General features: G+C 42.5%; 3 protein-coding genes across 7 annotated transcripts; 2 read left to right on the top strand and 1 right to left on the bottom strand.

Moving 5' to 3' along the window:
* Positions 1 to 1,290: 1,290 nt before the first annotated feature.
* Positions 1,291 to 11,065, bottom strand: sall2 (spalt-like transcription factor 2). 5 transcript variants are annotated; one of them, XM_028593604.1, is made up of 4 exons: positions 10,472 to 11,065; positions 8,520 to 8,666; positions 2,822 to 6,684; positions 1,291 to 2,399 (listed from the first exon to the last, which is right to left on the bottom strand). In XM_028593604.1, the coding sequence occupies exons 2-4, from the start codon at positions 8,593 to 8,595 to the stop codon at positions 2,097 to 2,099; spliced, it is 4,242 nt and encodes a 1,413-aa protein (XP_028449405.1). In that variant the 5' UTR covers positions 8,596 to 8,666; positions 10,472 to 11,065; the 3' UTR covers positions 1,291 to 2,096. The 5 variants fall into 5 exon arrangements, with proteins under 5 accessions (XP_028449405.1, XP_028449406.1, XP_028449407.1 ...); XM_028593605.1 differs by having other exon boundaries at positions 10,718 to 11,065; XM_028593606.1 differs by having other exon boundaries at positions 10,975 to 11,059.
* A 4,613-nt stretch (positions 11,066 to 15,678) lies between these two features.
* trim110 (tripartite motif containing 110) lies at positions 15,679 to 18,495 on the top strand. The gene is made up of 5 exons (XM_028593649.1): positions 15,679 to 15,783; positions 16,427 to 16,972; positions 17,047 to 17,142; positions 17,335 to 17,568; positions 18,372 to 18,495. The coding sequence occupies exons 2-5, from the start codon at positions 16,484 to 16,486 to the stop codon at positions 18,408 to 18,410; spliced, it is 858 nt and encodes a 285-aa protein (XP_028449450.1). The 5' UTR covers positions 15,679 to 15,783; positions 16,427 to 16,483; the 3' UTR covers positions 18,411 to 18,495.
* Positions 18,496 to 22,310: 3,815 nt separating this feature from the next.
* cbln12 (cerebellin 12) lies at positions 22,311 to 23,279 on the top strand. The gene is made up of 3 exons (XM_028593650.1): positions 22,311 to 22,592; positions 22,870 to 22,989; positions 23,082 to 23,279. The coding sequence occupies exons 1-3, from the start codon at positions 22,311 to 22,313 to the stop codon at positions 23,277 to 23,279; spliced, it is 600 nt and encodes a 199-aa protein (XP_028449451.1).
* Positions 23,280 to 23,342: the final 63 nt, after the last annotated feature.

Below are 23,342 nucleotides of genomic sequence, written 5' to 3'. Positions count from 1 at the left end.
TGCCTGTGATAAAATGCTCTCCGTTTACAAAGAAGAGAGTGCAAACACTGAGCCGAACGACATAGCCTATTCGTAAACTAATTACGCAGCTAAAAAATATGGAACATAATAAAGTTATTTAGAAGATATGTCCATTTTTAGGTTGATTTATCAATTCACATATGCTCCGATGAACAGGAATATTATTCGATCAACCAATTTGTTAAGACATTTCTGCCACCTTATAACCTTTTTTCCCTTATCCTTCTTTTCAAGCCAAGGCAATAACCAACAGTTGTTAAACTATTATTCCCATTGTGTTACAGCCTACTGATTTAAGTAGTGACTGATTAATTATCATAATGTATTTTACACTTAACAGAATAATTATACTGTTTCTTAATGATTGCTGCTCAAAAAGGCCCAAACATACTGTATACAATATGCAGCATCGAACTGTTTAAAAAGGGGAATTGCGCCCTCTAATGCACACATATGTACACAATAACATGTCAGATGACCTCCTATACATCCGTGCATTACACTGGCCTTTGTCTGGCATGCTGCTTTCTGCTTTATTTAAGGGGAAGTCTTTGCTTTATATGTTTATAAAGACAATGTTGTTTTGGTTTCAGATCATAACTGCAAATTGTGTTCATTGGCATGCATGTGGTAGCACTCATTTGTTCATGGTAATGGCAGCTATAGATTTCACATCACATGGCTGCTGTGGGCATGATCCTGACATAGACAAATGTGTTACATACACAGAGTAAAATGTTTAAGACTTGAGACAAACGTTTCCTGTTACCAACCTAATGTGCACGCATACTGAAGCTCAGCTGCAGTGTTGGCCACAGCTGAGGAAAGACAGCTGGCCTCCTCCACTCCCCTTGGTTGATGTGACACAAGAGAGGGGAGCTTTGATTGTCTTGGCAGAGAGCAGAGATCAATGACGTGTGACCGTGCGGGATCATGGAAGTTATAACTGGATACACTAATGTCTACAAGCATGTGTACATGGTCCTCAAACAAGACAGAGCAAGGTCTTTTTTGTTTTTTTCAAATTGCTTTTTAATATGGAGATACTTAAAGTACAGCTTACAACCAACAGACATATACTTCTGATATATATATAGCAACTTATAGTTTTAGTAACTGAAAAAGTGTTACAGATATTACTTTTAGACCAAACACAATCATAATATTCACAAAGCTGAAGGTCAAAGGTCACACAGATGACCATGTCCTTACTGGGTTCACAAACACTGCAGCTGTGCTTCTGGTTTGACAGGACAATATAGTGAAAAGTAAATCACAATGACATGAGTAGTTTATCTGAACCACAAGAAGGGGGACAAAAGACTTAATTTTCCCCACAAAAACACATTCAGTTTGTTGGCCTTGTGTGATCTTGCTAAGCACAACTTCGCTTACTTAATTTCCTCATTTCTATCCGTTCCCTCTGTGACTGAAGGAAATCATTTTTTAGATATGAAACAGACCAAGGTTGAGAAGCATTTGCAAAGAAATTAAATTTTGGTGAGCTTGAGCCTCCTTTGGTGCCAGTTGGTTCAGATTTGGTAAACGGCACAACAGGTTGAGTACCGAAATGTTTACATACAATTATTTGAAACTATTCTTTTAGTGTACTGTGACTCAATAACTAGCTAATCAAATTTGTTCAAACGTGGTTAACCTTACTGTGCCTGGTATGTAAAAAACATCAACTCATAATTATTTGACCCAGGTCTGATATGAAACATTGATACAACAGGGATACTCTTTATTAGAATGTGCATCAAACTATTAACAACTTCAGCCAAACAACGGTAATGTAACTTTTTAATCAAATCTAGCAAAAACTGGACTTTGTTACTTCTTGAATATTTTCATTTTATTTGTACATTAGCTGTCTCTTTTTTTAAACACAAGACCAGGCTGACTGACTCACAACTTTCACATACAAACATATTACTGTGACTATCAAACTGACAGGCTACTTGAAATGTGTTAAGGAAGCAGTACTATGCAAATGTTCTTACAGTCACCAAAAGGTAAACATTGATTGAAAACACCAGAATGTTGTTATTTAGCCAATCACGAGCTGACTCGAGTTATAACCCTTCACTAGACTCTTCCTCGGCGGCTCTTTGATCCATTGGAGATCGAATGGGTGATTTTGCAGACCGTGCTAACTCATTCTCTCCTTGGCTTCCAGCGGTTGGCTCATCAGTTGGCTCGTTACTGGTGTTGAGGAAGGCTTGGTACTGGTTCCAGAAGCCTGCTGAGCTCCTGGTAGCAGGAATGTTCAAGGAAGTCATAGATGTGGAAGAAGGAAGTTGATCAGTGGAGGAACGACTACTCCGGGCTGGTGTACGTGTTGTTTTGGTTACCACACCATGGTGCTTCATGTGCCCCTGGTAACATAAAGCAATCCTTTAGCAATTTCTTACACATACATCATTTTATATTTACAGCTTTCATTCTATACTAAAACTCCTGTAAATGCATCATTCATATATATATATATATATATATATATATATATATATATATATATATATATATATATATATATATATATATATATATATATATATATATATATATATATATATATATATATATATATATATATATATATATATATATATATATACATATATATATATATATATATATATATATATATATATATATATATATATATATATATATATATATATATATATATATATATATATATATATATACACACACACACATATATATATATATACACATATACACACACACACCTCATCAAGTTTATTTTATATCGAACAATTTTTTTCTTCACCTTCAGTCCACTGCGACTGGCATACTCTTTTCCACACTCAGCACAGCAGTAGGTCTTCTTCTCAGGACGAGACATTGGAGATGGGAGGGTTGGGGCGAGGTTGATGGGGACAGAATCATCCAGTGCTTCATTTGGAGCCAATCCACTAATCTTAACATTTTCCACACGATCTTCCCTCCCATATGAACCAAAATGAAAGCTCTGACGTGTCTCCCTTACAAAAGTGGAAGCTCTCTGTGATGAACCCCTTACTTCAGCACTAACAGTGTCAGCAGTATTTAAAGTAGACATCATATTGGGGTCCTCATCAGGCACAGTTCCTTGGTCTTGCTTTGGTGTTGCTGGTGGAGAAGACTGATCTTTGTCTTCTTCCATGGGTTCTGGTGATTGGGGCCTTGGGGAGACTGACTCTGATTCCAAGGTTGGTGTTGCAATAACATTAGGAACATCTTGACTCAGGATGGGGTCAGTGGAGGTACTGGGACAGGTGTAAGCAAAGGGGTCACCAAGGACAGGTGTGCTTTGTATATCCTCCAGGTTTGATCTGGAGCCAAGGAAGACATTGGAAGAGGTAGATGCTTCATCCTCTCCGCAGTCCACTTCCATAGCATTAGATGACACTGTGGTTTTGGTAACAGTGGAGGAAATTGGTAAGGGGGTGGATTTAGGAAGATGGACATTGCCAGTTACTTGTTCAACTTGGTTGTCTTTGCCAACTAGGGAAGCTTTATCTGTCTGCTTGGAAGCTGGCAAGGGGGCACTGACACAAAGGACAGGGGGTTCTACACTGCCTGGTGGTGGAGTTTGTGTGGTAGGATTCATGAAGGGGTCAGGGCTTAGGTCAGAGGGGGGGATGAGGTCTGGGCTAGAGGGCCCAGACTTACTCTGATTTTTGGTGAGCTCAACTGATTTCGTACTTTCAGATAGAGGGACCGAGCCAACTGCTGAAGTTTGAAATTGTGAGCTTGGGGCTGGGCTCTTAGAGTGGCCTGCTAGAGGAGGTGTTTTACTAGAAACAGTATTTGGGTCAGTGGACTGGGATTGAGATTGTGACAAGGGTTTGACATTAGATTCAGCTGGCATCTCATGTGCAGAATCCTCTGTGCCATCTGTGGGCAACTGTCCACCAAGGTGCATACGGATGTGGTGCTGGAGCACTAGGGCATTAGTGAACTTACGCTGGCACAGTGGGCAAGAGTTCTGGACACGTGCATTGGGTGGTCGGGCATGATGGGTGGCCAGATGTGACCGCAGGCTGCCTTTGGTAGAGAAGGATCTGCCACATATCTTACATGGAAAAGGGCGTTCTCCAAGGTGCGTAGCCTGGTGCAGACGCAGTGCTCTGGGACAGCTCAGCACCCGTAGACACACCCCACACTGATTGGTTGTCAGGTTACCAGCTGGACCCGTGATGCTTAGTGATGGTAGCAAGCCCTCCACCATGGCACTTGCTCCATTGGCACTCATGCCTAGGGCAGCAACCATCTCATGGGTAAAGTTTGAAACAGAAGTGGAAGCACGAGTTGAAGATGGTGGGGACGCCATGACATATGTGGTCGAAGTGCTGGCATTTGTGAAACGACTGCTAGCTGAACTTGCAGAGGTGGTGGCACTGCTAGATAACATCTCCAGCATGGAGGTGGAAGTAGAGGAAGAAGTCCATGGAGAAGAGGAGTGGGGAGCCTTCTCTAGCTTCTCCACCAGCCTCTGCAGCTTGGAGGTTTCAGATGTAGGAGTGGAGGTAGCTATGGAGGGAAGCAGGGAGGATGAAGTGGTGGTGGGTGGACCTGGGACTTTAGGAAACGAAGAGAAAGGGAAAGAAAGCTGAGAATAGCTGGAAGAAGCAAGTTGGTGGGAGCCTGGAGTAGAAGGTAGTGGGCTACGTAGCAAGCCCAAGGCTGGATGGTTGTAGAGGGATGAGTGTGCAGTAGGGGTAGAGGAAGAAGTTGAGACAGATGGGAAAAGGAGCTTAGGTAGATGGGCTAGCTGGGAGTAGGCAGCAGGAGAAAGCATTGGTGCGTGAGGGGGGGTGTTCTCATCAAAGTGCTGCTGCTTGGCACCCTTGAATAACCCTGTGATGTTGGAAGATGAAGGGTTGGAGAGAAGAGAGGTAGCCAGAGAAGAGGTGGAGGTTGAAAAAGATGAGGATGAACCAGAAGTGATAGAGGCTGCCGCTGCAACAGCAGCAGCCCTATTGAGCTGCAGGAGAGAGTGGGAAATCAAAGCCAGGTCTACACTAGGGGGCAGGGGTAGAGTAGAAGGGGCAGATCCTCCAGAGGCTCCCAGAGAGAAGCCAGTGCTGGTACCACTAACCTCCACATTATCTCCACATGCTTCATCCTCAGGCCTGCTTTTTGGCTTCTTCTGTATCATATTCATGCCACTAGTACTGCTACTACTGCTCATTGTCTGTCCCATATCTGATCCCCCAGTGGCCCCTAATGCTACTCCAAACAAAGAAGGTGGCAGGAGTGAAAGTGAGAGCTCTGGGTTTTGCTCACGATGGCGTAGGAAGTGCACCTTGAGGTTGCCTCGTGTGGTGAAGCGGCTGAGGCACACTGGACACTGGTAGGGTCGTTCCCCTGTGTGTGAGCGTAGATGTATCTGTAGGGAAGAGTCACTGCTGAACATTTTTCCACAAAAGCGGCAGGCATGTTGGAGGCGGCCAGTAGTGGTGGAGCTGGATGCAGAGGAAGAGTCCGCTCCTCCAGAGAAAGATTGCAGAGCATTTTGGGAGTTTGGGACCATAGATACTGATGTGGGGAGGGATGAGTTTAGAAAGGACAAGCCACTGTGCCCACTCACAGAAGTGGTATTTGGAGATTTCTCATGAAGATAGCGGTTGGGCAGAGCTAAAGACAAGGCCAGCGGATATGTGGAGGAAGCCATAGAGATGGCAGCAGAGGAAGAGGTGGAGGGAGCTGAGGATCGAGAACTCATCCTCAGATAACCATGAGCCCCTGCAGTCCCTCCTGTCCCTTCCATCTGGGGCTTGTGGGGCTGCAGGATTTGAGACAAGGAACTGCTTGGCTTTGTGGGTTTATTGGCTGCCTGAGAAGGTAGCAGGGAGGAGAAACATGCCAGGAGAGGAGCAACAGAGGTGGAAGTCTGAGCTGCAGTTGGCTGGGTAGTTGGGCTGGCTGCCCTTTTGCTGCCTTCTAGACAGAGCTGAGGCAGGGGAGGGAGAAGATGCTGGGAGGGTGTGTCTATAGTATAGGAGGCTCCACCGAGGCGTAGCACCTGTCTACAGATCTCCTCGGTTATCTGCATCTGATGGATCTGCCTTTGCTGAAGCACCCGGAGCTCCTCCAGGATCAGGGCAATGCTCAGTTGGGCCCTAGACGGTGCAGCTGAGGCAGAGGTCACTCCTGGGCTGGGAGTGGGAGTAACAGGACTTGGGGGGCCCTCAGGCACACGGCTGGGGCTTCCAGGGTGCGGTGGAGGACATAGGGAGGCAGAGGACGATGAGGAGGAAGAAGAGGTGGTGGTGGTGGCTGATAACCCCAACTTGGGAGAGGCCATGTGTGCGCTTCGGGAAGGGTGGATGAGGGCACTTGCAGAAGACGTAGAATTGCAACCAGACAGTTGAAGGGAAGGTGGATGTTGAGTTTGGGAAGAGAGAGAGGAGTAAGGGAAGCCAGGAGAGAGGGAGGGCTGTGGGTCTTTGAGGGGCTGGTGGGAGGGCTGGCTCAGTGAGCAGGATATTGGTGGACCCTCAATGGGTAAAGAGGGAGTCTGAGAGCCCTTGAAAGATGAACGGAGAGCGGGGGTCAACTGGGAGCTTTGAAGAGAGGACGATGAAGAGCACAAGGGAGAATCCAGGATAAATGGAAAAGAGTTTGACTTCACTGCCAAGTTGTCATCTAAGGAAATTGAAAGAAAGAAAAAAATCCTAAATGTAAAAATAACAAAATTATCAAGGTTTACATAATGGTCTACAATCTTTTTTATAATACAATTCAAAAACTATTTTAAGTAAAAATCTAAATTTCAGGGCACTTATAAACAACTTACAAAAACCAGCAGTAAGAAGTAAAGGATGTTATTAGGTGGCTACTTGATGTCTAGGAATTGGAAGAATTCAGTTGACTTTACATTTTTGCTTAATTTCCACCACCTTCTCATCCACCACTGTTTTCTTTACCTCTTTGTCCTGTCTATCCTCATCACCTGCAGCCTCCCAACCACGGCACTGACACACGCACACAAAACACACACATGCACACAAAGAATACGCAAGAATATACTGCTCACCCGTAGAGTAGCCTACCTTGTTTCCAGGGCAACATGCACAAGACAATGGACTTTAACCCCCCCTCCCCAATAAAAAGAAGCCACATCCACACACTACTCTTCCATCCCTGTCCCTCTCTCTTTCTTCCTTCCTCCATTCAATCCATCTCTTTCATCTCCTTAAGAGCCCTTCCCCCAGTAGCTCAATGGGGTGCTAAGGGTTAGGTCCTGGTTGGGTACTGGACACTGTACTGGGTGCCTGATTGGCTGGCAGACTTGACCTTAAACACTCTGAGGTTGCATTCCTGATACGGTTTAGAGCCAGGCAGAGGAAGAGAGGTGTAGCGCAAAGAAAACAGACAGATGTGATGACTCATAAACCATTAACAAGCTAACTTAGCCCAAAGAAGAGCATAGAGTGACAGATATAAAAGCACATACACAGCATACCTGTCAATGCACAATACACAGACACAAAAGAGTGAGTACTTTGTATGCACAGGATTGCTCATGCACACACTAACACATACAGAACTAACTCCTGTTTGCTCAAAATCTACAATTGTATGACACAATGTGGGCCCTACTCCTGTAACTAGAGTGAACAGACCTACACAAATACACACACTTGCGTGCACACACATACATACACACACTTCTTCATGGGTATGTTCATGCTTCAGTGCCCAGCAACAAAGCTGAGGGAGGACTATAGAGTCTAATGCTATTGCAGTTAGAACACCTTATACAGTGCCTCACAAAGTTTTCTTTTCCTTGACATTCTCATCTCTTTGCTTCTACCAAGACTGTATCTTACTTCTTGTAACACATTTTCAAATTCACTATACGTTGTTTTCAGCAATTATTTTTCTGGGGATTTACTGTACATCGCCTCCTTCTGGGTGGTCTGTGTCTTTGAACTTGGCCATGATGAGGAGTGAAGACATTTGGGTTTTACAGGGCAAAGAAAGCAGCTAATGCAACCACAAATAATTAAAGACTGTCTGTAGGCCAATTATTCCAACAACCCTTCTTTTTCTTAGCGTTCAAGTAGCCTTTAACCCAATGCAAATTGAATTAATTTAGCTATTTAATAATTCTGGTAAGAAACCATTTAGAAATGATGATGGAGATTAAATGATCACCTCAACAAAATTAACAAGTCTTAACTGCCCATAATGACATTTCTGTTCAAATTCCAAAACTGGTATTTCCCATATGAGGTTGGACAAGTCATCCTAGGTCACAAGTTTATCAAAAAGTTAAAGCATCAGTTTAAGGCCTGCATTATAATGATATAGTAGATATACCATAAAAGGATCATCTATCTATACACTATGAGCAACTGGCACAATATGTGCATGTTGAGGAAAAGTAAAATCTTTGAGGTCTAAACTTTCCATTTAATGTGATTCCAATACCACTGAATAACCAGTATTCTTTTAATCAATAGTCTATTCCTCACCATGTTTAAGTATCCGACAGGCACCGAGGGTCAGGTTCATAAGCTGCTGGGGTCGTTTCTGTTTCCGACGGGACATGCTTCTGCAGGATGGGATCGACGCAGGGGCGCATTGGCCAACACAAAACTTTTATTCTGTATCCCTGCGCACTGAAAAAAGTAGGTATCTAAATTACTTAGAGGGAAAAAAAATAAAGTAGAATAACTAGAGTATCATCTTCAAAAAATTGACAATTGATGCTCCGGATTGATTAGTCTCAAAGCGTATCCATGTCAGTGGCATTGTGGTGCAGAGAAAGAAAAACAGAACTACTGTGCCAAAGAGGCATGTGTGACAGTTTTCTTTTTCCCCCTCAACAAGTCTCCCTTTTCTCAAAGCGCACCGTTGGACTTGGACACACACACACACACACACACACACACACACACACACACACACACACACACACACACACACACACACACACACACACACACACACACACACACACACACACACACACACACACACACACACACACACACACACACACACACACACACACACACACACACACACACACACACACACACACACACACACACACACACACACACACCTCTACTTTACATTCAAATGGCGAGTGAACACCCCTTCTTTTGAGCCAAGAGTCCACTGCCTCTCTTTAGTAAACCCTCATGCATTGACGCTCAAGTTAATCACATAAAAGGCCTTTGCCTGAGCTTTCGATTACTGATGTGAGCCTATAAAATCTCAACGTGTGCGTCTTAAGGAAATTGTGCGCACAGGTGGGCGCAAAAGCCAACGCCAGCTCGGTTAAATAAATACTTTTTTTTTTAAACATAAAAAAAAAAAAAAAAACATTGTGTCAGAAGCCACCTTGTCACACATGCACATATCGAAGTCTTCATATCGAATATTCTAAGGTTTCACGGTGCTCCGGCCGTCTCTAACAGGCTCCTTCTGTGTGAGCTCAGTAAACAGAGCGGCTGAAATGAGGTGGAATTTGCAACAATGGCGTAGAGGAGCACAGCTGAGTGAACATCACCCTCTCAGAGCCTCTCCAACACATAAGGCCACTGACTAGAGACACAATGCTCCCTTTTCACCCTCTTCCCGACTGCTTACCACGTGGAGAGAAGTAACTTAGTGAAAGAAAGACACAGCCAGAGTGAGGAGAAAAATAATTTTTCACCCGGGCCCTGTGTTTCTTCCCCCCCACACACACACCTCTTCTAGGTTTCTCTGAGGCTTGGACAGAATAATAAACTGCATCCGAGCCTTGACATAAAGTCTGAATGTTATAGATCCTCACAATGTAGCAGTCAAGCAATGATTTGTGTCTGAATTATTTAAAATAGTCTTCCTTTGTTGGACACTGCAAGTCCGATTCATTTGATACGAAATGCAGTTTAACTCCGGACTATGTGATTTCTGTAATGGGCCTATGGACACTTTTCTATGCAAACCGAGCAGTGATTTCCGTACAATATAAAATGATCGAAAAGAAAATAGGCTAATTAGGCTATAAACATTCGCGTCATAACGTAATCGATAGTATTTTGTCAAAGAGAAAGAAGTGATAACTCTCATAGTTATTAAACAGTCAAAAGAGAGAATATCGTTGCTTTTTTAACCAGAACTCTATTGTGCCAACAACGCATTGGTAGCCTATTTTTCGTGCCATCTTGCCAATATGTTCGCTATCCGACGGTCGGACGTTTTAACACCAATGTTTCGAAACAAGCGCAAAATACGGCGGAGAGATGCGCGTCCCCGCTACTGTACGGCGACCTGTTGCACGCCACGCGCGCTCACACATCATAACAAGTTATGATTCATAAAATATTTTGACTTCTCGAAAAAAAAAAAATGCAGTCCCGGATGTGCATTTCCCCCACAGGCCGCTCGTCGCCGACACAACCGCTTGAAATATAACACAAAAACAACTTACCATGTTTGAAACGATGATTTTTTTTGGCAGCGATATTGTGTAATATAACACGAAGGGGAAGCTCAGGAGCTTATGTTGGGTAAGATCGGCTCCGTCTCTCAGCCGGGACACTGGCGCAGCAATTCCCTATTCACTCCCAGGGATGCGCAGTCGGACAGACGCATTTTTTTTTCAATTATTTATCTCCGTCGCAAATCGCGTTTCTTTCTCTTATGACAAAGGGTTATTATGCCTGAATGTATTTACTCATAGTCCACTGGCAGGAGTAGAAGCAGGGGCGGTGAAGATAGCTGTACTCGCTACAAGGGGAGGATTATTTTTCTTGGCCGTGCGTGCTGCTCTTCCTCCTTTCTTTGTAGCCTATTTGTCGGGGCCTGCTCCTGTCAGGCCTGTCTGCGCTCTCTGCGGTACTGTCTGTCTGTCTGTCTGTCTGTCTCCCTGTCTCTTATAATTAATGGCCCTCGCCGCCAGACGGTCCTCTGGGAAACAGTGACCACGGTTACCTCCACATTGGCTCTCGGTGTGCATCTCACATAGGAGTGCAGGCCCGGGCACACACACACACCTCTAATGCCTGGCTGTTCTCATGGTGATTTAAGATTTGTACAGGTGTGCATGATTGCCCCACTCCCCCATCCCATTGTCAAAACAAATCCTAATTCATATTTTTTTTCATAGTTTGATAGAATATATTTAGTCTCAGTGATAACAGTAATATTTTAAAATGTTGGATCATTGGCACTGCACGTGCCATCCCTACAGATAAAATGAGTTCTTTTTACAGTCTTAATATATCTATTTTAGGTTTTTGACTTATAATGGAGGAAGCACACTAACAGCCAACATTACCCTGATGCGACTATTTTCACAGACAAAGGCAGGTACCTCTTCACCATCATATTTAGGTCATTTGGAAACAATATTCTGAAAATATATAATGACTAAAGTCAATAATAGGTCTGAGTGGTGTTTACAGTTCCATGAATAGCTATAGCATTCCTCTTGAGTGTCTTAAAATCGGTGGGATTGTTATGGATTTCTTCGAAGCACATGGATCACTGCAAAAAAATTATATTTCTAAATCAGAAAGATAATCTTATATTTAGATTTCAAATCTAGTCTGACTTGTTTTGAGAATGGATTGGATTATCTAGTGCTGACTATGCAAGGCTGTCGGACTTGCTTCAAGTAAATTTGAATTCTGGGGTTGTTTGTTGTTTAGACATCATATCTGTTACAGGACCTCCAGCATGACTTTGACATATTTTAAGCTCTGACGTTTCAAGACAAAAACATATTTATTTTTGTCCTTTGGCTTGCATGACAGTATATTCTCGACTTTATCTTGGGACAAAATATCTTAGAATTGTTAGTTTGAGGTCCTTATTTTTCTCGACCCGTCATGTTCCATCGATAACAATAGTGCTTCAGATGGCTTACGTCCAATATTATTCAATATAACACAAACCTATAGTCTCAGAATAATCATGAGCCCTAACAGCCTCCTCCTCTGATGATGAAATTAATATAAACCAGGATACCACATATCAGGCATCTACAATGAGAACACGTGCACAGACAAAATTCATATAGACACTTTATGAAAAATGACTAACTTTGAAGAAACTCCATCATTATTGATCAAAAGTGTCATTAAAGGTGATATTTTTCACAATGTCCATTTGCAAAAATGCGGTGATTGTTTACAGTATTTGTTGATTCACTCAGCCTGCTGTATCTGGTGCTGAAAGGCTACGAACTGCAGATGGCATATTTTTATCTATACATGACAATTTAACCAAGATAATTCATCCACTTTATCTATTGCAGTTCTGTTGAACATCATCATGTTGCTTGGACAATTTTCCAACTTTTTGGAATTACCATTATATTGATTGGACATGTCTTACCAACTCACTACCATGTCTCCTGGCACACTGTGGCTGACAGGTGCTCTGGTCTTACATCAGTAAAGCCACTAGGTGTCTCTCAAAGACATAGTTGCAATTAGCTTGAGTATCTTATTATTTAAATGTGGCTCAAGTTTACCTGATCATTTTAATAATAACCTGTCTGTAAAGTGTAGACAATGCATGTTTTTTTTTTTTTTAAACAATCAATGTTTTAAAGAAAAAAATACAGTAAAAGCAGGTAATAAGCAAAGACACTTATATTCTTATTCACAAATAATTCCCCTCTATAAAGAGTTTCTTCAGCTCATGCTCAGAGGCATCTTCAGTTGTTCAGACAATGTGTGTATGTGGGGGTAGGCACACTGGGGGAGACGCTAAAGGGTGTGCCCCTAAGAAACAGCATTATTATAGTGGTTTGGGTTTTCCAGCTGACTTCATTTCCCCTGCTTTGTGATATGGGCCCTGATGTAAGAATTGACACTTCTGGTTTGTAAGATAATTCAGAAATGCAAAGTAGTTTGGCATGTCATGAGAAAAACAGATAAGTCTAAGCCACGATACAAGGGGTGTGATGAAAAATTTCCTCCTAGATGCAGTTGCCTTTTTAAACCACTTATCCAATTAATTACAAAGCCGTCTCTGTCTGGGAAGTGTCTGTTAGCTTGTCCTTAAATTCCTTAAGCTTCATCAGAGGTGTTTTGCAGCATGGAAATGCTTCCACTGTGCCCCTTATGTCCCTCCTAATGAAAATATAGACTAAAGAGTCTATTAAAGGGCTAAGATAGACCAGAGCACTGGTCAAGACACTGGAAAAATCCCTGACCTTGTCCTCAGCCTCTGAGGCATTGTCAACTTTGATCGAGTAGTAGAGGTTCCTGAAACTGAAGGGCAAGAACAAAACTGTGTACGACCCCAACACCAGGCCCAGAACCCACAAAACTCTCCTCCGGTTTTTCGTGTCATGTCTCATGCCTGTACTCTTGTTGAGGGCTTTCCACGTGGCTGCGAAGAGACCCACAAGAAACGGGGCAGGGAGGAGGCAGATGATGGAGAACAGCAACAAGGAGAATCTGGTGTGGATTAAGACGGCATAATCCAAAGAGGAGTAGGCCAGTGAAAATGTCCACATGCACACTGAGATAAGGATGGATATCTTTGCACTGTTCTTAATGAAGTACCACACTGGATAGGCCACCATTAAATACCTCTCTGCAGAAATCAGCAACATGAAACCCAAACTGGAGGTCAGTCCCAAGCGGACAAACAGTCGTGCGATGCAGCGGGCCCTGACGAAGGGGTAGAAGGTGGCATCAAAGAACCGACTCATGATAAAGACCATCGTGATTCCGATCTGAATGAGATCTGACAGGAGCAGGTTTATGGCGAAGATCGGAGATGCTCTGTCCTTCTTGAGTAGATGCAGGAGAGTGTAGCAGGACGGGCAGACTTCAGGTAGTCCTACAAGGAATATCACCCAGTCCACCACGATACCAATGGTATTTGTGTAATAGACAGGATCTTTACCACAGAGTGAAGCATTTTCATGTATCCCAGTCATCTGGCTGTTGTTGGACATCTGTATCAACCTTGATGCTTTCAGCTCTGCAGTTTTTCACAATGAAGTCATATTTTTGTTGTTGCTGTTTTCCATTTATCGTGTGGTGAGAGAGCATGACTATCTTTAGCAGAGAGCCTGATAAAGTTGTGCTCATCAAATATTATACTGGCTGTAACTTCCTGCGAACATCCTTAAACAAAAACAAACTGACCTGTACGTAAATGAAAGACACAGAACATTTTATAGTCATTTTATCCATAAAATGTTTTGCATCCAAGTTAAATATTGGTATCTTTTATATTTAAGTTTTCCAACACCAGCTACGAACTTAAAAAAACAACAACTATCAAGACAATGTATCAGAAGAGGGTGAATTATTAGGGCCCGAGCACCGACAGCGGCAAAGGCCCTATTGAAACTGAAGGAATTATTTACCTTTGCATCTTTATTTTATTCCCAACTCTTATTCCCTGCTCGAGCAGTGAAGTTAGTTACTGTCTTTCAGCAAAGCAGTAATCATTTTTTTTTGGTAGCCTTTTATCCACCTCTTTCATTGGAAAGGAATTATGTAAACCAGTTTCTGTTTGGCGCGGGTTCGACTCCGACCTGCTGCCCTTTGCTGCATGTCATTCCCCCTCTTTCTCCCCTTTCATGTCTTAATCTGTACTGTGGAATAATAAAGGCCTAAAATGCCCCAAAAAATTATATTAAAAAAAGAAAGAAAAGGTGTGGTTTTACCGCGAGATTGTTTCTACCTGCTTCCAATCTTTATGCTAAACTTTATGCTAAGCTAAACTAAGTGAAGCAAAGCGGCTGCTTCATATTTAACGGACAGACACGAGAGTGGTATCCACTTTCTCAGCTAACTCTCGGCAAGAAAGCAAATAAGCTTCACAAAATGTTAAACTATTCCTTTAAACTGAAGAAGATTACCCTTATTTGTCCAGAGAAAACATCAGATTATCACCAAAGTTGCTACAATTCATCCTGAGGGGAACATGAATATGTGCACACAATTAATGACAATCCATCCAAAAGTTGTTGAAACATTTCACTTAAAAATACAAAAGTCAACCTCATGGGGGCGCTAGAGGAAAATGTGAAGGATCTCCAAAGTCATTAGGATACATAATATGTACAAGTGTGTGTACATGCAGATGATACATGTACAGTTAATTCTTTTTTTCCCCATCTCTCTACATGCAGTGGATGCCCTGAGCGTCCTTGTATAACTTGTTGCGTTGTAGCATTTGATAATTTATCCTGACGGAATCAGCCTGAAGTTGTTTTTGTGGTTTTTTAAGGGCTATGGAATAAAAACTATATTTGAAATACACCTCTTTTTATCTTTTAAACTTGATGACTTGGAAATGTACCATCAGTTAAATCCTCAATGAAGTGAAAGTAAACCAGTGCTTGTGTGTGCAGCTGCAATTATAGAATGTACTTGCCCAAAAACCAAAGTCAGGAAAACATGTGATATGTACCACAGACAGAGGGAAAGAGATTTTTTCCACTTACAATGCCATATAAAGTGTGTAAAGTAGGACCACTGTTATAAAGATGAACTCAAGAAGGTTTCACACCACAATCTAAAAACACAAAATGCAGATGTCAGGGTGGTTTAAAAGGTGGACTAACAGTACTAAAAATAAATAAGACAAATCTTCTGATAACTGTTTACTTCTAAGTTACCTAATAATTTCCCCCGCACCCCCCTCCTACTCAGGCTCATGTGACCTCTCTGGGTCCAGTGCCACTGGGGGAGGTGAATCTGTTAGGATTAGCCTCCACACACACTCATCGATGGCCACAGTCTGCAAACACCAGGTCACCAACAGGTAAGAAACTCTACTTTTGTTATTGACATTTATTTAAATGTATCCTTAAATTCAGTTGAGATGAACATATGTGAGTTGGTGGTTAAACATGTAAATGCAGAGCACATGTAGAGAGTAAATCAGGCTAACAAGCTGTCAAGGATGATCTCCTGATCCCCTTTGGGCCTGATTGAGTCGAGTTAACGCTCATCTAAGGTCAGTGTTGCAACCCTTTACCCTTACTCTGATAACCAGCAAGTCACTCTTTTTTTTTTTTTTTTAAATGTATTGATCACCTACTTCCTTCCATTAGGTCATGAGGTGTTATTTTTGTCCAACGCACATTTTCCCAGTAATAGTGGTTAAGTATTCTATTCATAGAGCACGGTAGGCAAAAGCCCAGTAGACAGGATTACTGGTGCACAGTTGGGATGAAACAAGGACTTCCCACTTGCCACCAGCTCAATACACACTGTGTCTTATTACCCGTCGCTGCATTCTTACATGTAGCAGCAGAATGTGATTTGTGCAAATGTCTTTCATTTGGTGTTGCACAGGCCCACAACATTATGTCTGATTACCTTTTATCAACATGTACAATTACTGACTGCAATCCAAATCATTAATGTGATTTTGATTTCTCTCTTGTGTATTCACTGTTTAGTTAGTAGCGTTGTGTGACACACACAAACACACATCCGGGACCCTTCATCTGCTCACTATGTCGTCCCTGGAGGAAGAGCTGACCTGCTCTGTGTGCCGAGACTTCTTCAGCCAGGCCCACCCCCTGCCCTGTGGTCACAGCTTCTGCTCCGCCTGCATCCGCGAGGCTTGGTGCGTCCAGGCTGAGGGCAAAAGTCGCTTCACCTGCCCCCAGTGTCAGGAGGAGCACGGTGAAGTGCTGTGTGACTGCTGCCCTCCCGAGGCAGTAGAGGGACAGCCACTGTTGGCTGTCAAGACCTGCCTGAAGTGTGAAGTGTCACTGTGTGCCGAACACCTCCAACCCCATTTGGAGAGACCGGCGTTTAGCACCCACCTGTTGGTGGATCCGCTGGGGGACCTTTCCCAGCGAAGGTGCCCGACACACACAGAGATATTGCGCTACTATTGTGCCGATGAGAGAGTGTATGTGTGTAGTGACTGTCTGCTGGACGGAGGCCATGCTCAGCACAAAGTGAAGGCACTAAGACAAGTGGAAGAGGATCTGAAGGTCAGCAGGAAGACCATATGTGTTTTTTTTTTGTTTATGAGTGTGTGTCTGCTCATCTATGTGTGATTCCGCAGGTCATTCTCCAGGCCCTGCTCAGCAAAGCAGAGGAGAAGCTGAAAGATGGAGTGCAAATCCTAAAAGAGCATGAGGGCATTGATTCAACCATGGCTGTGAGTAAAAAAATGTTTAAGGAAAACACAACATAATGGCTCTTTCAGTAGATGTTCTATACACCCTGTACTGCTCAAGTTATGACCCACATGGTACACTGACCGCGTTGAAGTGTTTTTAAACGGATCAGATGTTTTGTTTATGTCTCAATCATTGATCCGACACCGGCCACCAATCTCTCATGACTTCAGGACTCTCTGAAGAAGGATCACACCCAGGTGGAGCGGCTGGGTTTAGACCTGCAGGCCCAGGTGAAAAGGCTGGTCGATGCTCTGAGGGAGATCACCAAGAAGGAGAAACAGCAGGTCATAAAGCGTGTGCATGAAGACTGCTCCAGGGTGAGAAGCGACATGTGCCAGGCGCTGAGCATACAGCGCTACCTGGCCTCACTGCTGGCAGAGACGGACCCCTTCCTGCTCATCTGGGTAAGACTTGGTGCTAAACAGACATGCTGCTCTATATTGACGGATTTGTTGAGAGCTAGGTAGCTAGGTCGTAAAAAAACGTACATGATCCTGATCATACCTGGAATTGTATATTATAAGTAGGGTAGCCACTGTTAATAATACGATACAGTGCTCTCAGTTGTGGAAATAAACCATTGATACAATTGATAACAACATACCTTCTGGTGTGCTAAGCAGAATATCTCAATAACCCAGCTCGACTTGCCATTGTTGTAGCACAAAGCCAATTCATCTTTTCTTTTTTTTAAAGAGGCAAATAGTTTAGTTTTTAACTCAACAGAAGATGCTGTCCTCAAACAGTTTTAAGTTATGGTACTTTAAGAGTCCAAGCAGAGCCATTTACTGCAAATATTTGTATTAATGTTGTGTAAGGAAAATATTGTATCCAGGGCCACAGATGTGGTTAGTTTGAGTAAGGGTTCAACTTTGTGTTTGTTTGCTTTCTTATCAGCTGGGCTGGATACACAGAGACATTTGTAGTTCTTTCTGTAAATTAATCATTTTTATGTCTTGTTTTGCCCTTGACTATTCTTTCCTCAGGCCTTTCAATCAGATGACACAAAGTAAGTCAGCTTCACTAGGCGCGTTGATGTGTGTGTAGGTAGACAGTCTTTGTATGTGGGAGATGGAAATGACCGTGAGACATAAAGGGACGACAAAATGAACGGTTGAAAGCAATTATTTCACTACACAAGCCTTTAGTCTGTATGTGCTCCTGCTTCAAGGTTTTCCTCCTGCAATGTTTGTTGCACTCTTTCTAGGTTACTAGCCGACCTGAACAACCCACTTTTCATCCCTGATGCCGTCAGTCTGGACAGGAAACACATCTTGGAGGACATTGAGAGCAAGTATCGAGAGTTTATCACCGGCACTCTCCGCTGCCTCAGTGAACTCAAGAGGGAGCTCTGTGAGTGGCATTTATTTAACTTTCTTAAAGGACTGGTTTGATAATATTTTTGGAAATGCGCTTTTTCCGCTTTCTTGCCGAGAGTCTGATGAGAAAAATGAATACCATTCTCATGTTTGTTCATTAAATATGAAGCTATAGCCAGCAGGGCTGGGCAATATATCGATATCATATCGTTATCGATATATGAGGCTAGATATCATCTTAAATTTTGGAAATCGTAAAATCGCAATATGACACAAGTGTTGTCTTTTCCTGGTTTTAAACGCTGCATTACAGTAAAGTGATGTCATTGTCTCAATTTACCAAACTTACTAGCTGTTTTATTTGCCTTTATGCACTTAATCATATTATCCACATTACTGATGATTTTTTATCACAAATCTCATTGAGTAAATATTTTTGTAAAAGCACCAATAGTCAACCCTACAATATCGTGATATTTGATTTTCTCCATATTGCCCAGCTCTACATCAAGACTGGAAACAGGGAAACAGCTACCTGGCTCTAATTATTTTTTTTTTTTACTTTTACTCTATTTTATTCCCCTCTCAAACAGTATCCAGTCCTTTGACTCTGGACACTAACACAGCCCATCCTCTGTTGAGCATCTCTGATGATCTTCGCTCAGTGACACGGGTTAAAAACCGCCTGCCCTGTGCTGCTCACCCCGAACGTTTCGACCACTGGCCGCAGGTCCTCACCGCCCAGGCCTTCACCTCTGGGACTCACTACTGGGAGCTGGAGGCTGAGGGATTCTGGGATATTGGCATCTGCTATAGAAGTATTGGACGGAAAGGGAAAGATGGCAACGCCTTTGGGAACAACAAGGTATACTGTAAATGCCACCTAGAGTAGATGGTTTAGTTGACAGCGCTTAGCCATTTAAAATATGATAAATGTCACATTTGTAGCATTATTATTTTTATTATTGATTGATCAATTTATCGTAGGGTCTATAACATATCCGAAAAAAGTTGAAAAGAATTCCAATTTCCCAGAGTGCAATTTAGATTGCTTGTTTTGTCTAACCAACAGTCCCACCCTCAAAGATAATGTGGTTTACTATCATAGACATCAGAGAAAGGCCAAAATATTTGACTTTTGAGAAGCAATAACTATTGAATTTTTTTCATTTCACTTAAAAAAAGACTAACCAATTATCGAAATTGTTGGCAATTCATTTTCTGCCAATAGACAAATCCATTGTTAAGTTTCTACCAAAAGGAAAACAGATCCCTTGATTAAAATGCCTTTCTTACATGTCCAGGTATCATGGAGCTTGACACAACAGCATGACAGGAAGCTGGCTGCCTGGCACAACCGCAGGAAGACCCGCCTCACGTACCAAATGACCGGCAACCGAGTTGCCGTTGCCGTGGACTACGGCGCAGGCACTGTCACCTACTCCGAGGTGGGACCATCAAACAACCTGACCCACCTCTACACTTTCTCCACCTCGTTCACTCAGCCGGTGTGCTTGGGCTTTGGACTCTACAAAGCTGAGCTCAACAGCCGCATCTCTATCGTCAAACTCTGAGGTGGAGAAAAGGGGAAGAAGGAAAAAGTAATGCTGACAGACAACAGTCTGGTTTAACTTAGACAAAGCCAAGACAAAGTGGTGTTAATTTATTTCCCCACTTCTGGAGCCTTCTCTGATGTTTCTCTCCTCTCAGATCTCAGCCCGAGCTCATCTTCTTCCTCATAAAGACAATAAACCATATCCCTAAAACTGTGATCAGGTGATATTGACATGGAAATATCAGATATATTTGAAAATAAAGCATTCAATGAGTGAATATGAGTGGATCTTAGTTGGACAACAAATGAAGAGGCTCCTTTGACAAACGACAAAAAATAGGTGTTATGTGTTGTTCATTCCGTAGTGATCCAAACTGCATATGCCTGGTGATTTAAAGATATTACAATTGTGTTAAAGAAGGTTGTAAATGTTGCTAACTTTTGATTTCAGAAATGATTTGCCAGATGTTTTAAAGCATCTCCGATAAGCTACCTCAGTTTTACTGAAAGCTACATTTTGTAAATACTAAATTATGTCTATATTTCATCAGGCTGGTTTATTTGTTCAAATACTAAAAAGAAAAGAAAACACTAAACCAATATCCTCACAGAGAAATTGATGCTATATCCTGTTAATCCAGTCTGATATCTGATGTCTTATAAAATAAGCTACCTATCTACATAAAGCATTTCCCATGAAGGTGCACAGACATTTGATCCTTTTGAACTCAGCTTGAAGACACAAGAAGCAATAACTAATTTGATTGGATTTAAAAGGAAAAAAGGAAAACAACTGACACTCACGTGCTAACGTTACTCTTTGAAGCAGCTCAGATGCCCAATTATTTTCCTATTTTCTTTATTTCACTGTAAAGGTGAGTGGGCGGATGTACTGTAACATAAAGGGTGAGAAAGAAGCAGAAGGAAAGGGGGGTGGCTGAGAGAGAGAAAGAGAGAAAACGGGGAAAGACAGAGAGAAAGATCAGAGCATACTCTGGCTTGGTTACAATCAGACTGACTGCCGTGCTGTGAAATAATGTGATAGGCGAGCAAGAGAACGAGGATTTTTGACCATATAACACTACTCCAGCCAGGGGGGGAACCTGATATATGTGGAATACAAGATTGTTCAGAAGGAAACAGGTGATATATATTTTTTTTTTTATTCACTTAAAATCCTAGGATTTCACCGCACAGCGAAAAGTAGACTGATAATTTTAGAACACTTGTTTTAAGGTGAATAGTTGATGCTTTTGCAATAATGAGAATCATTATCCAACCACAAAGCAGATGTATTTGTGTGCGTTGAAATATGTTTCAATAAAGCTAAACAGACAGATTTTTTACACACGCTGTTGCTCATCTTGGTCAGACATAAATGACTGTTATTTAAAAATGCACAGTTTAAACTAAATGGCATCACATGAGGTCAAAAATTTTTTTTTCTATGAGTTAAATAACAGAAAGGCTGTTGAACGTGGAGAGAACCTAAAAGAAAGATGAAAATAAGTGACTTTTTTTTTTTTTTACGTATATTTGAGTGTGAAACAAAAGCACAAGTGAGAGAAAGAGTGTGTGTGTCATGTGAGGGAATTCGTGTTGAGCGGCGTTGGGAGGGAGGGGGGATACGTGTAAAAGACAGATGGTCACTCAGTGGAGTTGTTCCCCCACACCCTCTCTATTTCTCGCTCCCTTCTGGGTCCTACATCCTTTCCCTGTCAACTCTCCAGAATCTTACCTCATCTGTTTTTTTTCCTCACCTCTCATCAGCATCTTTTATCACCCCATCTTTCCTTCCGTCTCCATCAGTTAAAGACTGATCTTCGCTCACTTTGCTGCACCTTGTCTTCGCAAACCCTTTCTTCCCTTTCCTAGCTACTTCTCGTTGGCATTCTTGTCAGTTTTTTTTGCTGATGAAATCAACTTGAAAATACCAAGAGATTTTTTTGTGATTGTCATTCTGGCCCCTGCTGACACGGCACGTAGGACCCTGAAGAGATTTGGGATTTATGGGGGCAAACAAGAAAAACTAGAAAGACAGACAGAAAGGGAATGATTGACAGCTATGGCCAATGAAGAATTCTAAGTATTTTCTGAATATTATTTGGTTCTGAGACCCATCTGCTGGTGCTATTGCTGCCTGGGTGAATATTAATGTACTGGTACCAGCCAAAACTACATAGAAGTTACAGTTTGAAACATTTTCACAATTTGTTTGTTTTCATTTCAAGTTGTCCAAAGAGATATTCGACTAAACATCCCAGGTTCAGTCATGCACCCCAGGTCAGTCACCTTCGACATCCCCATACTGTTGGGTGTGCTCCTGTTGTGGGGGCCTATGGAGTCTAGGAGCCAGAATGACACAGAGCCCATCATCCTCGAGGGGAAATGCTTGGTCGTGTGTGACTCCACTCCTTCATCCGAGCCCGCCGGTAACGCCCTGGGCATGTCGGTCCGCTCTGGCTCCGGACGGGTGGCCTTCTCCGCCAGCCGCCAGACCAACCACGAGCCCACGGACATGAGCAACCGCACCATGATCATCTACTTTGATAATGTGAGTATGTAACTGCTTCTTGTGTCTTTAAGTTACAGGAAGACATTTGGCAGTTCAAATTAGGGATACACCGATCCAATACTGATATTGAGTATATCGGAATGACACTGACTAAAATAGCTGGATCGGGTATCGATGAGAATGGGGCCGATTTATTCAATTCAATTCTATGTTTATATACTATATACATTATATACTAGAATTTGAGTAAATTTAAGCAAGAATGACCCAAGTGCATGCCTTCCTCCTTTTTCTCCCTCCCTTGCTGTTGCATCAGATTTTGGTGAACGTGGGCACTCATTTTGACCAAGAGAGTAGTGTCTTCCTTGCACCGAGAAGAGGTGTGTACAGCTTCAACTTCCATGTTGTAAAGGCCTACAATAGACAAACTATTCAGGTACGATACCTCAACTACAGTACAACACTTAAAGTTGTTATTACAATGTAGCGACATGCCCTCTATAATCAGCTTAATTTGCTCTCTCTTAGGTCAGCTTGATGTTGAATGGCTGGGCAATGATTTCAGCTTTCGCCGGGGACCAGGATGTGACCAGAGAAGCGGCCACTAACGCCGGCCTGGTGATTATGGAGAAGGGGGACAAGGCCTACCTCAGACTGGAGAGAGGCAACCTGATGGGAGGCTGGAAGTACTCCACCTTCTCTGGGTTCCTGGTCTTCCCTCTGTAAGCAGGGTGGTTTAGGTGTTGGAAGGGTGATACATTAGTATGAGCAGTAGTGATAATGAGGAAA

This window comes from Perca flavescens, chromosome 12 (assembly GCF_004354835.1).
Source record: "Perca flavescens isolate YP-PL-M2 chromosome 12, PFLA_1.0, whole genome shotgun sequence".
NCBI classification, from domain to species: domain Eukaryota; kingdom Metazoa; phylum Chordata; class Actinopteri; order Perciformes; family Percidae; genus Perca; species Perca flavescens.
Note: the sequence above shows the minus strand (reverse complement) of the source record. Positions and strands in the feature narration are given on the sequence as shown.